This window comes from Triturus cristatus, chromosome 3_1 (assembly GCF_964204655.1).
Source record: "Triturus cristatus chromosome 3_1, aTriCri1.1, whole genome shotgun sequence".
Taxonomy (NCBI): Eukaryota; Metazoa; Chordata; class Amphibia; order Caudata; family Salamandridae; genus Triturus; species Triturus cristatus.
In genome coordinates, this window is record NC_140583.1 from 46,086,092 (window position 1) to 46,104,728 (window position 18,637).

Below are 18,637 nucleotides of genomic sequence, written 5' to 3' on the forward strand. Positions count from 1 at the left end.
GTTCACAAGTACAGGTGAAGATCTCAGTGTTACATAGAGCTGTGAAACCCTTCCTCTTTATATTGATCGACCAGTCAGAAACGTCTTTTAAAATAACTACTGCTTGCTCTTCTCACTCTACAAGTGGTCTAATGCAAAGCTGGATCTGAGACAAAGCCTTAGTGGAAATCGTATTATTAAGAGTACAGAGCAAAGGTGTCTGACCATTGATGGTAGTCAAGAATGAAATTGTCCTCCAAGATGTGAGACAAAGATGTAGTGCACTAGATTGTAAGCTAAAGTAGGTAGGTATAGCTTTATTCGATAAAAATATCATAAAAGCACAACATACAATAAAAGTTAAAAAGGATCAACTATCATGATTATAGCTAAAATACACTACATCACATGATATAATAACATACTATATACAATAAAAACAGGAAATTCATTACAAGAAGATTGGTAGAAGAAGGATAAAAAGGGATGTGCAGCCGAGCCTCGACAACATTTCAGTGCACAAGTGTGGCGAGTTTTTTTCCCCTCAACAGCCAAGCACATCCCAGGTACTTTGCCAGTCCACATACCACAAAAAGAGATGATGTATCTGTTTTTAAAATACGTAACACAGTTGCATAATCTCTAGAGCCCAGGATTCTACAAATTGGTCTCAGCCACTTGGATCTCGCTCTTCCATAGGTATGACAGGCAAAGAGAAAGTGAGGAATAGACTCCTTCGGGGATGCACAACTTGGACAACCAGTTAATGTGTGTATGTGACCCTTCCAACCAGCCGTAACGGAGTTAAGTGGTAAGGTTCCTAGTCTGAATCTTATATACAATGACCTATCTAGTGGAATCTGGATAAAATCAAGGTATGGTTCCAATTTACAAAGTGTCTTGTGCTCAAACTAAGACTCAGTCAGCTTCCCCACATTAGGATTCCTTAACTCTCTCTCTTTGACCCATCTCCAATAGGCCTTCTTAAGATCCAATTTTGGGGGAGGTAACTGGGATTCCCAACAGTCTGCATATCCTATTTCTCTCAACAATTGTCTTACATTAGTGATCCATTTTATCTTGTTTCCAGTATCAGCTAATGGAAGTTCACTTAGGGCTGAAGCATACTTAGCGAGCTCCGGTGTCCTTCGTAGTCTTGCCCAGAATAGTAAAGGGCGAAGTCGTACGATGTCTTGGATAGAATGTCTACCCAAATCATAGAACAATGGTTTTAATGGGGTTGATGTGGGAAGAGAGATAAGGTCCCTCATAAACTTATTCTCAGACTTAACTAGCTCAGGGATGTTTTCATAGCCCCAAATTTCAGCTCCATACATTGAGCAAGATAGTGCTTTTGCCTCATATACCACAAGGGCCAGGGCCACTGGTCTACTCGTAGAGAGATGTTGTTCTCTAATGATGGCACCAGAAGCCCTCTTGTGGCATAAGAGCATCTTAGTTAAGTGAGAGCTCCATTTCATCCCCTTCGCAATCCGGACACCCAAATAATCAAAGGAGTCCACAATATCTAGCGGGTTGCCATCCAAAGTAAAAACATTTCTAAAACGTCTTGTAGGGTTAATTTGGTTATCTTAGTATTTATAATCAAGCCATAAGACCTACACAAAGTGCTAAACCTATTTAAGATCTTTTGCAGGCCACCTGGGGATTTTGAGATCAGAAGAGTGTCATCGGCGAACAGGAGGGTAGGGATTTTTTCACCAGCCAGGGCTGGAGCATCAGCTGGGTCCTCTCTAAGAAGATCCACCACTCCATTGATGTATAAAGAAAACAGGGTGGGTGCTAATACACAGCCCTGGCAGACCCCCCTGTTCACCGTGACACTTTCTGTGAGCTGTCCCTGAACACCCCATCTAATCTTGGCGTGATTATCCTCATGTAAAAGCATTAAAAAAGTGAGAATCTCTGGGGGAACACCTAATTCAGATAAAACCTGCCATAGCCTTTGGCGCGGGATCAGGTCAAACGCAGACTTAAGATCTATAAAAGCCAAATATAAAGTGCCTTTTCCTGAAACTACCACTTTCCAATAAATCATATAAAATCTAAAAACTTGATCCGTTGTGCCTACCTTTTGTCTCAAACCTGCTTGAAGATGGGATAAAATATTCATGTTCTCAATCCACAGCTTCAATCTCATGAGAAGGACCCTGCCAACCACCTTCTGGATCACATCTATTAGACTAATGGGTCTGTAGTTGGCAGGGTCCTCTTTGTTGCCCTTTTTATATATTGGAATCACTACTGCGGCTTTCCAGGACTCTGGTACTGTGGAACCCCTAACTATAGCATTCATTATGGCGGAAATAAACGATGCCCAGGGTGATGGATCATGCAAAAGCAAATCTCCTGGAAGGCCGTCTGGGCCCGCCGCTTTGCCCGGTGCAATACTTTTTATTGCCAAAGTCACTTCCTGGATCTCAAAAGTAACATCGGGTGGAAAGATTACGGCAGGAGTCAAATTATGCTCTTGCTCAGAGGCTGGGGAGGCATCCTCTCCCGCGTATATAACAGAGAAATGGTCTTGCCATTGCCGCTCTGTTATATGATTGGGGATGGTTTCCGTTTTTCCCCTCTAAAGCTAAAGTGTAGGATTCATATCAAATGGATTAAACTCTCACAAGGAGTGAGCGTCACATGAAATGAGTGAGAAAAAGGTATGAGACTCACATCCAATAAGTGACACTCTGCTCTACGGAGTGATTCTCACAAGAAATGAGTGAGATTTTGCACAAAGGTATGAGACGTGCATCAATAGAGTAAGTCAACGCCCAGGAAGAGTGACTTAAAAAAACATCAGATAGTGCTCCAAGATGTGATACTTACAAACAATGAGTGAAATGATCCTGCAAGAATTTGAACTCAAGTCCAATAAGTGGGTCTGTACTTCAGCTTGTGAGGCTACAGGCCCAAAGAGAGGGAGGGATTTACACCAATGAGAAGCTTTGTGCCAAGATTCACAGGTTCACACTGTGCTCCAAGAGACTGTGCATCAGGGTGAGAGAATCACACCAAAAGCATGAGGCTGTGCACCAAGAAGTGAGACAAGCAGTGATCGAGAGTGTAAGCCAAGAACTGTTACACTGTGTAACACTGCCGTGGTGTCAGAGACACGGCAGACAGTGGAAATGGCAGAACGCCTACAAAAAGAAAGTTCTTACTGAGAATAAAAATATTAAAAACTACTTAAAAACTGACTATGTTTAAAGATAAAAGAAATTATTTACAAAATCAGATGATAGCAATGTCCCCAAAACACATTTTTTGTTATCACAGACAGACACATTGATTTGTAGTACACGGTGAGATTAAATGATTTTCCCAGACCCACAGGATGTTTGAACCTCCCACCAGACTTGAACCTGGCTGTCTAGCTTCAAATGTGGTCGCTCTAGCCATTCAGCCACACCCTCTCCCCTAGGGTCCGATTAACAAAAGCGAAGTTAGACCAAAAATCTAACTTCAGACCTGAGTCTAACTTTACTTTTGAAGTCTAACTTTACACCTGAAGTCTAAGTTTAGACCTAAAGTCTAACTTAGACCAAAAGTCTAACTTTACTAGTTTTGGTATTCAAGTCAAGTCAAGTCAAATGGTCTTTATTCGGATATAAAATATCCATAAAAGTAAAATTCATCACCACCAATAGGATATAAATATACAATAACATAAAACACAAAATAAAAATAAGTTTGGTATCATGACAACTTTATTAATAGCATGAACAAATGTGCAAAGATGGCAATAAAGTGCAGATAAGTTCAATGTGTATAACATGTGAACGTCAAACCAACTGTTACATTTGTGCAAATTGGCAATCCAAAAGCATTAGATGTAAAATGTCTTTAAATGCAAATCATCACCACCAAATTAGAAAATTAGTAGGATTTGTCAAATCAGCATCGTTAAATAACACAAAACAATTGTGCAAAATAGCAGTAAAGTGCTAACAAGTTCAATATGTACACTATACAGACGACGAACCTAGCTGTATCAATGTACAAAGTAGCGGTCCGTAAATATTAAATTAAATAAAAGGGCCTCCCATAAAATGCGATCTATAGAGTGTCCATAGTGTTTCGCGAACGTACCGCAGATTGCAAGAATGAACTTACTCTGAAAATCATTTCATCACTTCCTAGCCGCAATGTTTCATCAAATGGCAATTTATAATCAATAATAGCATGTGACTTAAAATAAGAAGTCAAATACTGTTTAAGGTGCCTGATATAAAAGTTACAGAAGAACAGGAAGTGTAAAATTGTTTGTTTTTGACCATTTCCGCATGGGCAGAGCAAGTTCTCTAGATTTTTGTTAAAGCCAAGTGGGAAACAGAGTGAGTATTTTATGCTCCCATCCCTGAGGCGAAAGAGCAAGCTCCTGTTCCATCGTCCGATATTTTTCTTGAGGTATTCCTGTAACATATCATTTTTATTACCTGAGCGTTTCAAAATGGAAATATATCTAATTATTGATGGTTTATAGAGCTCCGTGTATCCTCTTTCCTTTCGGAATGAGTCATACAGTGCCTCTCTCACAGTTTTTGTGTTCATGCCGTCTATATTTAGGGGATGGGAGAAGATGTATTCCAGTTTCACACTGACTAGACTTTTCTTGACAGCACTAAGCCAAGGTATAGAGCTACCCCTATCGCATTTAAGGCAATCGTTGATTATTTCCTGAGTTAGAATTGCTGCCGGGTTTCACCATATCTTTAGCCAGAACAATGCTGGCCGAGATTTGATGAAATCCTCGACATAATACAAGTTTAATTCTTTATGGCATATGTGAGTGGGTGATGGGATTTGGGCCCCTAGAACCTTTCTGCAGAATCTATTTTCTTCTGTTTGGATACCACTGCAATTTGTGTACCTCAGCACCATAGGTTGCGGTTGGTAGGCATTGTGAATTATAGATCTGTAGTAAAGGTATCACAACCTCAGCCCGCTTTGGCTGTCGTAGGCTAATTATTGAATTAACTGCCTTACCGAGTTTGTTTCTACCATTAGCTACATGTGCTGACCATGATCCAGAATCTGAAAAAACTAAACCCAGGTACGGAAAAGTGCCAGTGCTTTTTAGAACATTGTCTCCTGATACTATATGATCGATACAATGTTTTTTGGGCCCGCAAGACATAATATATGATTTTTTAAGTGCTTTAGGTGTGCGGATCACCAGGACCGCATCATCCGCATATAAAAGTCCGGGGAATGGTTTGCCGTTAATTTTCGGTACATCGCATGTAGATTTAGACAGGGATTTATTTAATTCATTTATATAAAGGATAAAAAGTAGGGGAGCCAAGACACAACCTTGTCTGACCCCCCTACCAATTAAAATATCCCCGGAGAGCTCACCTTCATTATTTATCCTTACCCGAGCTTTTAGGTCTCTATGCAAATGTACCAAAAAATAAACAATTGTCTTATCCTGCCCGTAATTTAAAAGAATCTCCCATAATCTTGATCGATTGACAAAATCAAAGGCTGACGATAAGTCCATAAAACCCAAACACAAAGGGACTTTTTTGGCGATGGTGTATTTGCCTAATATAAGATTTAAATTCAGACACTGTTCTACGGTTCCCACATTGCTTCTAAATCCCAACTGACAAGAATTTAAAATTTGGTTATCCTCTGCCCAATTCCTGATTTTATTAAAAATCACTCTGCCCAAAATCTTCAGTGTATTATCTATTAAAGATATAGGACGGTAGCAACTAGGATTGGATCTATCGTCCTTCTTAAAGATGGGCACGATGATACTGGTTGACCAGGTTTTCGGGATTGTAGTGTTGGACAGATTATTAAAAACATTGCAAAGTAAAGGGGACCAGAAATCGGGTTCAGATTTAATAAGGTCGATTGATAACCCATCGGGGCCTGGGGATTTATTCCCTACACTTTGATTTATGGCATCTTCAACTTCGGTTATAGATATAACAACCTTATTAACTGGACGAAGAAAGTCAGTAGTTGTTGCTGGGGCTGTATATATTCTTGCAAAATGCTCCTCCCATGTCTTACTAGGTATGTTACAATTAATAGGAGTTACATTGGATCCCATGGACCTCATAGCTTTCACCTCACCCCAAAACCCAGTTACATCTTTAAGTGCAGTAGTGCGTACAAGGGAGTCCCACCTCTCCTTCAATATCTCCTCAGTACACAATTTGATTACTTTCTTATAACGTCCTCTCAAGGCTTTAACCAAAGTCGTGTTCCTGGGTTTTTCGGCTAATGCCTCGCGAAGGTCACGGTTTGCCCGTGAACAAATCCCGTTAAACCATCTAGGGTTCTTACTTTGTTTCCTAACAGGTTTAGAAATTTCCTGTTTGATGCCAACACATAACCCAGTAAAGGCCTGAATGATCTCTGTATCAGGGCATCCCCTGGACAAGCACGTTTCCACAAATAAGGGGTAGGAATTTATAATTTGTGCGAGTAGGGCCTTATTATCTATGCCCTTCCAGATTACTTTAAATTTGTCAGTGGATGCAACCAGATTCTTTGCCCCTATTTCTTTTCGTTTAATAAATTTATTAACAAATCTGATGGTTGTCAAAATTGGGTTGTGGTCACTATAGCTAGTGCATAAAACTTCAGCCTTGACTAAACAGTTCTCAAGGGATGATGATATAAAAACATAATCAATGGTCGATGAATAGCCGCGGCCTCTAAAGGTAGGCAATGGGCCTTTATCAGACATACAACCAGCTTTCTCCATAACGTTGGTTAAATCCCTAGACGATAGATGATTATACAATTCTTCCCCTCTTTTACACGGAATTACCGGGACAGGTGTAACTGTAATATTATCCAATCTTTTGTGCAAATGCGCACTAAAATCACCCCCCAAACAAATTCCGTCCAATTTGCCAAACCTTTTTCCTTCTAACATATTATCAATAAAATCAAATAAGGTGATAAAATTCCTATTTGGCAGTGATCTAAAATCATTATTATAAAAATTTATAAAACATAACGTGATCCCATTCTAATAGAGTGTGGCCTGAAAATGACTATCATTTGTTTCCAAGGGTTTGGTATTGATTCCTGCAGTGATCTTTATCCATGTGGATAATCCCCCGCTAGGTCGGCCAACTTCAGGGCTGAGGGCAGTACTGTTGTAGCAAACAAAACCCTCAAGAAGCAAACTACTAGTACTCCATGTCTCCTGAAACATCAAAACATCAAAACTGCTAACCATATTGGTCCACTCTACTATATTCATTTTTGATTTTAGACCAGCGATATTCCAGCTTAGTATTTTTAGATGTTGATCAGAAGACATGGGTTCACTGGTGACAGGGCAAAAAGGCAACAGTTCTACCGGGCGGGCCATTTGAAAATTCCTGATAGGGCTGCATTTAATCGTGGCCTGGTTAACCATTAGTGCATCCCGGGACTGTACTACAATATTCGAAGATTCGCTCGGTAGTCAGTCCTGTCCCTCTAAGTCAGACAGGGCAGCGAACCGGTTATGTACAGGATATATCGAAATGGCTGAATGGTGGATTCTTTGAGGTGGTCTGTAGAAAAAGCCAAGTGGTAGTGAAGTTATAGCCGTTGGAGTACTAAAGTGGTTGATGTTACATTTTAATATACCTTTCACCAAAGAAGGGTACCTAAAATTCACAACTATACAGTCGCCCATAATATTTTTGGTCGAGGGTCCTACCCATCCCACCCGTCGCACCATCAGGATTTCGTTGGCAATCTCCATACCCATCCCCTTATACTTAGATAGCCAATCAATACACTTATTCTTGAGTGGATCCCAAGACTCACTTTGGTCTTCATACAGGGGGGGTACTCCAGCTAAAACTAAAACATAAGGACATGCTTCTGGCGGCAGATTCAGTACAGCATCGGCATGTTTTTAAGGCCCAAGTAACAAGAATAGGCTCATTATTTGGGTATGGCGTTGATTTTGTGGGTGCTGTCGCAGGTGGGGTAGGAAGGGCTACTATTGGCAGTGAGGTGTGACAAGGAGATTTATTTACCACAGGTACTTTTGACAAGGACAATGTACTAACCGAAGTGCTAAGCATGGAATTACAAGGCAAGCTCTTCTTGTTACCATCACACTTTTCACATGTATTATCTACACCAGGTATAATACATTTGCCACTTCCCCCTACAATGCCTTTGTTGATTGCCTCCATATCTTTCAATAGCCGTTCACCCCTAATTTGATCAATAATGATAGTCCCTTTCCTTTTGGTATCTTCTTTCTTCACCAGGCTTTCCAATCTGTGCAGACGTTTAAAAATATGACTAAACTGTTTATCCATTAGACTTTTCAATTGCTTAAAAGTGGAATCCACAATAGTGTCAATTAGGTTCTCATTTGACCTTCCTAGCGTGCCATTTACAGATGTTGGCTCTGTTTGTGTACACATAGAATTAGATTCTGCTATAGTTGTGGTCAAATCAACAGTACTATTAGTTAGACCATCTGGTTGTGTACTCGTGCTGACTAACCCCCCACTTGGTGTGGTTTTTCCTCATAACCACATGCTCTGAGGGGTTGGTTGGGTTTTATTATTGCAAGGGGGTTGTTTCCTCTTACTAATAGGTATTTTGATATGTCCTCTCTTCCTTTTCCCCCCGGCGGTCTTTAGGTTTTGGGCCAGGTTAGTGGTGCTAGGGTCAACTTCAGTTTCCTGCTGGGAGTCTGCAATATCAACAGAATCAATAATGTTCTTATCAATCCCCGAGGCCACAGATAGATTCTCAAGATGGGTGGGATTGACAATTGTTATACTTGGTGTTAACAGCACAGGGGTTGTAAGGTCATCATTCGCTGGACCACCAGGCATATGTAGAGACGATGCTGTTTGGCCCAAGGATAATCTCCTTTCAGTATTTTCAATTTCGGATGTGACCAACATGAAAGCATTTTCAAGCATGCTTTCAAAGGAAGACGAAATGATGGAAGAACTTCTGGAACCCTGGGCAGATGTGATGGCGGAACGTTTCCCCATGGTTAAATTATACACTCACCTCACCTCACTTCTTAGAGGGGAGGTCTAGCCAGGCCCAAACGGTCCTGCACCTGTCCCGGCTTTTCTCCCGACGCCACCCGCACATGCCCCGCGAGGCAGAAGGCGTTCCTTTCGCTTATGGCGCCTCCGTGGGCGTCGATAGAGTCACTGGGGAAGACGTAGTTCCCTGCTGCAGCCATAGCCCTCATGGTGCGGTATAGATCGTGCAGAGAGAGAGAAGGACACCGTGCTTCTCGGCGCTGGCAGCTAGAAAGGAGCGAAGCCGTTACCGTTGCAACGTTGGCAGGTCAGATCAGGTCACACAGGGTTAAACTTCAACGTTGACAAATGAAACTCCAGAGATCTAAGATTTGCAGGTACACAGGTACGCAACGCGGAGAAAGCTCACCCACCGAGAGAGCAGGTCTTCATGATTCACATTAGGGCAGCACTTTCTTACCTCGTCCGCGTTCCAGATTTTCGGCGGATATCGGCACAGCGCAGCCCTTGTTCACAAAATTGTTTACTAATTATCATGGACCAAACGCTGGGAACGCTCCCGTCCGCTTGCTCTGTTCGTGGCCAAATGCGCGCGAAGCCGCACCTCTACCCAGCATGTTTTGGTATTCACAAAGGTAAGTTGCTACTCATACGTTTACTACTGGCAAACTTATTAGTAGAAAAGTTATAACTAGTAGAATTACAGAAGTAAAGTCACTAGTTGCAACTTACCTTTTGTGAATACCGAAAAGTAGTAAGACTTTTGGTCTGAGTTAAACTTTTTATCTAAACCCAGACTTCAGGTCTAAACTTAAACTTCAGGTGTAAGGTTAGACTTTAGGTGTAAAGTTAGAGTTTAGGTCTAAAAGAAGACTAAAGATCTTTGTTAATCAGGCTCTTAGTGTTTAGAATTTATGCAGTAACTGAAGTACTCAAATGGCAAGAGAGGCACTAGTAGAGGCAGATACCTTTGGTAATGAGTTTTACCAAAAGGATATTGGAATATCATGAGTGCAAACGTTTAGGGTTGTGTGCAACTGCCAGAGTTATGTTGGGGTGAGATCACCTAATGTAAGTGGGCGGGCTCTCCACATCTGTAAGTGGAGCTGTTTAGGAGGTATGTGCAGGGAATTAAGCGAGTGTCTTAAAAATGCCTACGAATCCTGTGGTAGAATTGTAATGCATGAGGTCTGAGGCATGATTCAAAATGGCGGGATGTTGTGAGGATTCTATGGTCCTTAACATGGATGTTGAGGACCTTACAATGCTTATAACATCTCACTGTTGTTAATCTTGCCCTAAATCTGGGTGTGGGTCCAGTGATGAAGCAAGCCACAGGTGGCACCTGTGGGTGAGGACCCTAAAACATGTATTTAAGTATATCCAAGAAATGTGGCATGGGCACCAATTTACCTGGGTGCCATCCGCACACTCGCTTATGATATCTGGAACATCCACACACACCACTCTACAACAGGTGGTAGATAGGAGAACTGGGTGAACCCTCCCTTATGTTAGTTCTAGTTTAAAGTTTGGGAAGTTGAGGGCCCACCCATAGGACTGCCTTCTCACTCCTTCTACGTTTTGATGGATTATGTTGGGATGAAACTGGCAGTTATGTGTAGGCACCACTCCAAAAATAGGGTGAACGCTGGCCTTAAATTAGAGCCGAGATTCAATGGCAGAGCTATGTGTATTTCCTGTACGGGAACAGCTGGAGGTTGTGCTTGTCAGTGTTGAGGTGAATCGGCAGAGCTAAGTGCATGTCCAGTACTGAAACAGCTGAGGGTTGTGCATGTCAGTGTTGAGGTGCATTGGCAGAGCTATGTGTGTGTACTGTGCTGGAACAGCTGGAGGTTCTGTATGTCAGTGGTGAGGTGTACTGGCAGAGCCGTGTATGACTCCCTGTGCAGCAAAAGGTTGAGGAATGAAACAGACACAGACCAGCACAGGATGTTCGTAAAGAATGCAAGAAAGGCTGTGAGTAAAGCCACCTACAATAGGAACCTGCGAAAAGACCAATTGCAATAGGAAAGAAAACAAGACATCATGCACTACGAAGGAAAGCAGAAGGTATTATACACTATAGGGGAAAACAAAGTACAACAAGAAAATATTGTACGCAATGTGAGAAAACAAAACACACCATGCACTGCGAAACAAAACAGAAGACATCTTACACTTTGGAGTAAAACAAAGTACACCGTGCACTGCAGGAGAAAACAGAAAACATCATACACTATGGGTGAAAACCAAGTGCACCATGCACTACGAAAGAAAACAGAAGACCTCAGAGACTATGGGGGGGAAACAAAGTACAGCACGCACTACGAAAGAAAACAGAGGACATCATACACTATGGAGTAAAACAAAGTACACCGTGCACTGCAGGAGAAAACAGAGGACATCTTACACCATGGGTGAAAACCAAGTACACCATGCACTACGGAAGAAAACAGAAGACATCAGAGACTATGGGGAGGAAACAAAGTACAGCACGCACTACGAAAGAAAACAGAGGACATCATACACTATGGAGTAAAACAAAGTACACCGTGCACTGCAGGAGAAAACAGAGGACATCTTACACCATGGGTGAAAACCAAGTACACCGTCCAGTACGAAAGAAAACAGAAGACATCAGAGACTATGGGGAGGAAACAAAGTACAGCACGCACTACGAAACAAAACAGAGGACATCATACACCATGGGTGAAAACTAAGTCCAATGTATATATGGCACATCCTCACGTGCCAATCAGATGCACAGCCTTACAGCAAAGTCTTTGTTTTAACAATAAACCAATGTTCATCCACTAATCTGAATTGAATCCATATCTTTATTTATATTTTCAGCGTCATTCATCTTTTATCCAATCACTTAAAAGGCAGCGTTATTCCACATTTTTTCAATTTTTTTCAAATGCCACTGGCGTGCCCATCCAGGCCTTATCAGTTGCAGGTAGGGATTAACAATTCATCGTGGTTGGCCTCATATTATCACCCAATGCATTTCGGCTCTTACAGCCCTTCATCAGGAGTCACTAAAATGAAAGGAATTAAACATTGTACTCCGTTACCATACAACTGGACTCATCAAAATAACATTTAAAAAACGTACTGTCGAATAAATCACTGTGTTGTAACCAAACTAATTCTGACAAATGAATTCTCATATTCCCTCACCCATTTACAAGAACTATCATACACATAATAAAATTAAAATCAATGTGTGTTTACTTCATCCTAACCCCGTAACCAACAACATAAATTCTACAAAGCTGTACCTTTCAAGCTGTGACCAGCAACACAATCACCTCCTCCACGCACCCTGTAACCACCAACTTGCTCCTTCACCCTGATTTTGCCATCAGAAACGTTATATGTGAAAACCCTCTATTTCAAACTACCATGGAGGTGTGGCTCACCCACATAACTCAACGTTGGTTCAAACCATGAACCTTAAAGAAGTATGGATTAAATTCAGATTACTGGATGAACATTGGTTTGTTATTAAAACAAAGACTTTGCTACAAGGCTGTGCGTCTGATTGACGCTTGAGGGGGTGGAATATATACAGTGAATTGTGCTTGCGTGCTGTTCGGGACAGAGCACGTAAACAGTCAGCACGCCACAATATTGCTACGAACAGCCACAACAGTCACGAGTATAAGAAGGTGTGCAAGCTTTCTTTCTCGTTTGTACTTTGAAAACTAAGTCCACCACGCACTACGCACTGGTGTAACAACACTTGAGGGAGGCCCCCCTGCAAGATACGTGAAAGGGCCCCCTCTGGACTCAAAAAGAAGCTCTCCAGGAAGAGTACTATGCTGAGGGGAACCCCTGGAACTTAGCCACCCCCCACCTTGCGGGGGCCTGTGTTACGCCACTGGCACTAAGAAAGAAAACAGAAGTCATCATATACTATGGGAGAAAACAAAGAACAGCATACCCTACGAAAGAAAACGGAAACATTGTCTAAGAAAAAAGCAAAATACATCATACCTTAGAAATACATCAAGCCTGGGCAAAGATTTTAATTACACCAGGGTAATCGGAGTAATTTCAGTAATAACACATTACTCTTGTGATGAGAAATTACAGATATTATGCAATTACTCCAGCTTGAGAAATTAAGAGTAAGTTAGGGCAAATCCTACTACAGGAGCACAGGAAGAACAAACCAAGGGGCATATTTTGTAGAAAATTGAGCTGCGTGGTGCTGCAAGCCATCGCGCTGCACCGAGCTGCATCCTTAGAAAAAGTGTAGGGATGTGTTGTATTTACAGCAATACGATGCATCCCTGCGCTTTCCTCTGCACAGGTGCAAAAGTGGCTGCCTAGCGCCAATGCAGGTCCCCTGCACCATGATGCAAGGGTGCCTGCGTTGCAGGGCTGATTGTTTTTGTGCAGGAATGGACAGAATGTAGCACCCATAGAAAGAGCAAAAAAATAGGAGAAATAAATGTATTTCTCCTTGTTGAGCCCCTGAGGAGGCTTTAGAATCTGACGCTTTCCCAGGTTTACAAAACCTTGTAAATCCGAGAACGTGTCAGAATCCATGGGTGGTGCGTGGGAACTCCACAGCTACACCCATGGAACGGCCCTAGTCATGCATGAAAGGAGCCATATTACAAGACCATGAAAAGCCGCGCTAGGGCGGCTTTACGTTGCCTCCAGAGTGTCACTAAAGTGACGCTTCGGCGATTGAAAGGTGCCGTAGGGGCATTGTGAATATGACCCTAAGAGATAGAGCGCGAGCGGATGCTTGATACTGCTGTTCATGTCCTGTAGCATTTAGTGCTACTTTATTATTGCAAAATGCATCCTCGAGCCCATTTTGGGCACAAAGGTGCATTTTGCACTAAGAAAATAGCGCTATATGCTGGATTTTGCTTCTCATATATTTACGCATAATTACGACTCATTTTGCAGTAATTCCGAGTAATTTTGCTGGAGAGAATTACACCAGTTACACCAGCCCCTAAAAAAATGCAGCATGCTCACTGAAAGAAAACAAATGGTTGGAGGTTGGAAGGAGGGGCTTAGGAGGTTGAAAGGAGGGGCTTAGGAGGTTGGAAGGAGGGGCTTCTTGGTGAGACGTTGGCGGCGCTCATACACTTTGCCTGAAGATGTTGAGCTGAGATTCATGGATGTAATTCAGGAGGGGGCACCATATTTCCGTCATGAGGGCGTAAGGTCCAATGTCCCTGCTGACGCCATTCTTACACCCTTCCATCCATCATTTGACTTGTACCCCTCATTCCACCCGTCCGAAGCCTTGCTTTCGTTCAGCCTCCTACCATGTTTTTCATTCATGCATCCTTCGACGCGTCTTTTCATCCTCAATCCTGCCTTTCATTCTTCCCCCTTCCTTTCATCCTCCCACTCTGCCTTTCATCCTTCCACTCTGCCTTTCATCCTTCCACTCTGCCTTTCATCCTACTACTCTACTCTTCAACTACTTCATCTTCTGCACGTTTTCTGTCGCATGTGATCTCCAATCCGGGCCTTTCGGTGCCTCGAGGACTTTAGTTGTTGTTTGAGGAGTCAAAACCTTTGGAGGTGCGTCTGTGTCCAATCACAAATTCACCCTCTTACAGAAAGAAAACAGAGTGGATGCTTTTCAAACAAGAATACATCACGGTGCAGGCTCTGTATCAAACCAAATTTACCACACTTAAAAGCTGCTTATTATAATTTGACCCGTAGCACCTCCGAGAAAATCCTAGGACATCCACCCAGGGACAGACACACCTTGTGACCTGTGCAGAAAGAGGTGTCATCCTTGGGACTGAGAGCTGATTGGCGGATGCTCAGCCTCTTCTGGGTATATTAAGGACTGGTCTGGGGTCAACAAAGCATCTCCCAGAAGGAAGAAACATTTACCTCTGGCGACCTGAGCACTGCCCCAGAACCCGAGGATGGACAGCAGAGGATGGACTCTGATCGCAGTGTGCCTAGTGAGCACCTGCTGGAGCTTACCTTTACAGGTGAGACCCCTTTAGCAATGGTAAAAAGAGCTGAGTGCAGGTACAGGTGAGTGCTGCAGTAACAGTGCTATATATGGTTCTGTGCAGTAGTAGACTCTCAGGTGTGCATCACTGTGAGTACACCTGTGCAGGTGAGAGCCACAATACCAGTGCTATATATGGTTCTATGCCGTTGTAGACTCTCAGGTGTGCATCACTGGAAGTACACCTGTGTAGGTGGGAACCGCAGTAACAGTGTTATATATGGTTCTATGCAGTTGCATACATGTGAGGTGTGCATCACTGTTAGTACACCTGTACAGGTGATACCCCTTTAGCAATGGTAAAACAAGCATTTGCAATGCAATAGGTCTCGTATTTACATGAATTTGAGCTATTGACATTGCAAATAACAATGCCTTTTATATAAATAAATGGCACTGTCATTTACAATTCCAATAGCTTAAACTCTTGTAAATGCGAGACCTATTGCATTGTAAATGCTTGTTTTTTATGTCACTGATTCTTCATTTGCTTTAAATATTTCCCACTTCTGCATGTGATATATGTATGTCAGCTAGTTTGCAAAGATGTTTTTGCACTGCACCTTTTTGGAATGTGCCAAAACCAGGGCCGCTAGAATTATGCGGCAGGGGAGGGCCAAATTATGCGGCAGGGTGAGTTATTGTTTTTCTCCAAGAAAGGGCAAATTGTGTGGCGTAATAATGCAGCACATTTTGTGCTAGTGTTATTTCATTATTTTGTCATGTTTACACTTAGCACTGTCTGGGCATTGGTTGCACCTCTTTGATACCAGTTTAGAACCCAAATATAGCAATAAGCAACAGAAAGGTGGGAAGTAAAGCTTTGCAAAGGGCCTTCCACAATCCCGCAGCATGTGTTGCAAAGTTTTGTTAGTAACTTTTGATCCACAAACACTTTTTTTTTCTGCAATCTTCAGATTAGGTAGCACATGATCGATTATGTGGTAAATACGTCAAGCCCATAGTTATGCGAGAACGTCCACGGCCTCAAATTCGCATAATTTCAGTGGTCCTGGGTATAGATGGGCCACGGTGATGGTTTATTAATGCCTAGGCAGGCTTTACACACACAGGTTCATGTAAAGTGAGAGCAAACCCTCTTTCCCTCCTAACAAGCCATTTGCATTCTCAGTGCCAACAAAGGGGCATATTAGCAAGGGCAATATCGCCGCTTTAGCGGCACTTTTTGCCGCTAAAGCGGCAATATTTCTATCGCCCTATTAGCAAGCTGTCGCTAACAGCAGTTAGCGACAGCTTTTGGGCGATAGCGACCGGTTTGGGGCCCGCTTTGCATGTCAGCGATATTTATCACTAATGACATGCAAAGTGGGCGTACCCAAACTGTTCGCGACTGAAAGCAGTCGCTAACACAGCTATCGCCTATTAGCAAGGCAGGCGTAGCGATAAAAAGAATCGCGCTAAGCGCGATTATCGCTACAATCTAACGGCTGCTAAAAACATGACTTACCTGTTTATCCAATGGGAGGCGGATCGTCAGGTTAAGTCCCCATTGGCGTTAATGCGTGAATATCGCTGGATTTCCAGCGATATTCACGCATTTCGCCGCTATCGCTGAATATTTTAGCACAATGGAGAAAAACGTTGCTAATAACATGTTTTCGCTGCTAAAATTTCCATCGATAGGCAGCGATAAAAATGAACGCGCTAGGCGCGTTTTGAGATAAATATCGCAACTTCTTGCTAATAGGCCCCAAAGGGGCATATTATCAAGCCAGGCGATAAAATTATCGGCGCTTTAGTGGCAGAAAACTGCCGCTAAAACGGCGATAATGGGCTTGATAATATGCTCTATGGAATTCCAATTGAAGCTCAGGTTAAATGTGAAGGACGTCTAGCCTGAGCTTCTATTGGAAGTCCATAGAGCATATTATCAAGCCCATTATTGCCGTTTTCTGCCGCTAAAGCGGTGATAGTTTTAGCGCCTGTCTTGATAAAATGCCCCATCGTCCATTGCAGGAAGTGAGGTTTATTCTCAGTGGACACTCAGTGAGTGTACTCACAGGATGGCCCTCTGTGCTGCAGGCAGACGCTGCTGTTTTATTTGTCCCAATGAACATGCGCTAAGGTATATTTATTTACAAGTCGTTTATTGATTTCATGAGCAATTTGCTGAAGCGATAACGCACAAATTCACGTAGCTAATGCTAAGACTGTTGGAAAAATCGACTTGATTGATTAAATAATTGGGCAACAGTCTCTGGCAAAGCAATTACCGTAATAAAAAAAAGTTGTTTGCTCTGTAAATTGAAACTAGTTGGGTCCGGGATTCTCCACCCTCCTATTGATGGTCTGGCCTGACCCGTCTGAAGGCTGTCAATGCTTGGAGAGAGCAGATCGAGGGGGGGGGGGGGGGGGGGGAGGAGGGGGGCGGGAGAGCTCAGGTTCCACATGTATGCAGGAACAAGAGAGGATTCTGGAATTCACTAGTGCAAAAATGAGAGAGGCTTTTGTGTGTGTTTATGTTTTTTATTTGGGAACACACCATGCGATTTGTTTTAATCCTTTAACCAGCAACAGAAAAGAGTCACACAAACTGAGAACTGCTTTCGATCGCGCGGGGGAAGGGGGGCTGGGGGGCGCCAGCGGCTTCTATTAAACTCACACTGACAATGTAGCTTGAACAGGTTTACATTTTTCTGTAAAAGAAAAGTGGGTAAATCACTGTTTGGGGAAATGTTGCTAACTAGCGGGAAGCCACGCACGTGGAGACAATTGCTATTTCAGTTAGCAATATATATGTTCTCTCACCATTTTTCAAAACATATATATTCACTCTGTCGTTAAGCATCAAATAAATTACTCCAATATACTTTTTTTTCCAAATACATTCTGTTTCTAGATGTAACCTTTTCGCACTAGCATGGGACTGGGTGTCATAAGCGTCAAATGTAGTGTTTACAGTAGAACTTTAAGAGCAAAGGCAAGTAGCGCTAATGTGCTGTCTATTTATTTTTTTTGTAGTAGTTTTATGTAGCGCGAATTCGACCCGAAGGTATTGAAACGGCTTACATGAGCCACAATTACTTTAAACAAAGTCACGCTAATTGTTTTTAGGCACGAGAATATTAAGTGATTTGCCCAGGATCACAGGATGTGGCGCTGACGCCGATGTCATGTCCCCCAAGTCCAAAGTCGGCCGCTCTGCCTGTAACGTCACATCCTCTCCCAGATGCGGATGCATGCATTTTGGGAAGGTGCCTTATGGCCTTTGCTGCGTTAAAGAAGGCTGCTTTGAGTAGGGCTCGCTCACCCCCAAAGTTGGAACCGTTTTGCTCGTCCACTGAAAGTCTCGATAAATATTAGACGTACCATCAAGCAGCACCCCTCCCCCCTTCCCCCCTACCCGCCTCCCCGACTCCCCGACATCTTCTTTACTGTCGCAATCATGAGGGTCTTCAGACGGAGCGCCTCTGCCAGAGCAGCGCCTTGAGGTGGAAGGCGCTGCGGCCCGGGTGGGGACACTAAACGGACTCTTTTTACAGTGGAATATGCAAATAGCTGACTGCGCCACCTCCTCCATGGTGGCAAATGGCAATACTATTTTGTTTTCGTAATTAAGCTGTCAAGCTGTTTAAAACAAGTGTTCTAGCGCGGGAAACTCCTACTGATG

At 42.8% G+C, this 18,637-nt stretch overlaps 1 protein-coding gene across 1 annotated transcript in view; it reads left to right on the top strand.

Moving 5' to 3' along the window:
- The first annotated feature begins 14,839 nt into the window (after positions 1-14,839).
- LOC146859667 (embryonic protein UVS.2-like) overlaps positions 14,840-18,637 on the top strand; it is a 61,791-nt gene continuing 57,993 nt past the window's right edge. The window contains exon 1 of the mRNA XM_085643416.1: positions 14,840-14,983. Coding sequence (XP_085499542.1) covers positions 14,915-14,983 — 69 coding nt within the window. The 5' untranslated portion in view covers positions 14,840-14,914. The remainder of the gene's footprint in view (positions 14,984-18,637) is intronic.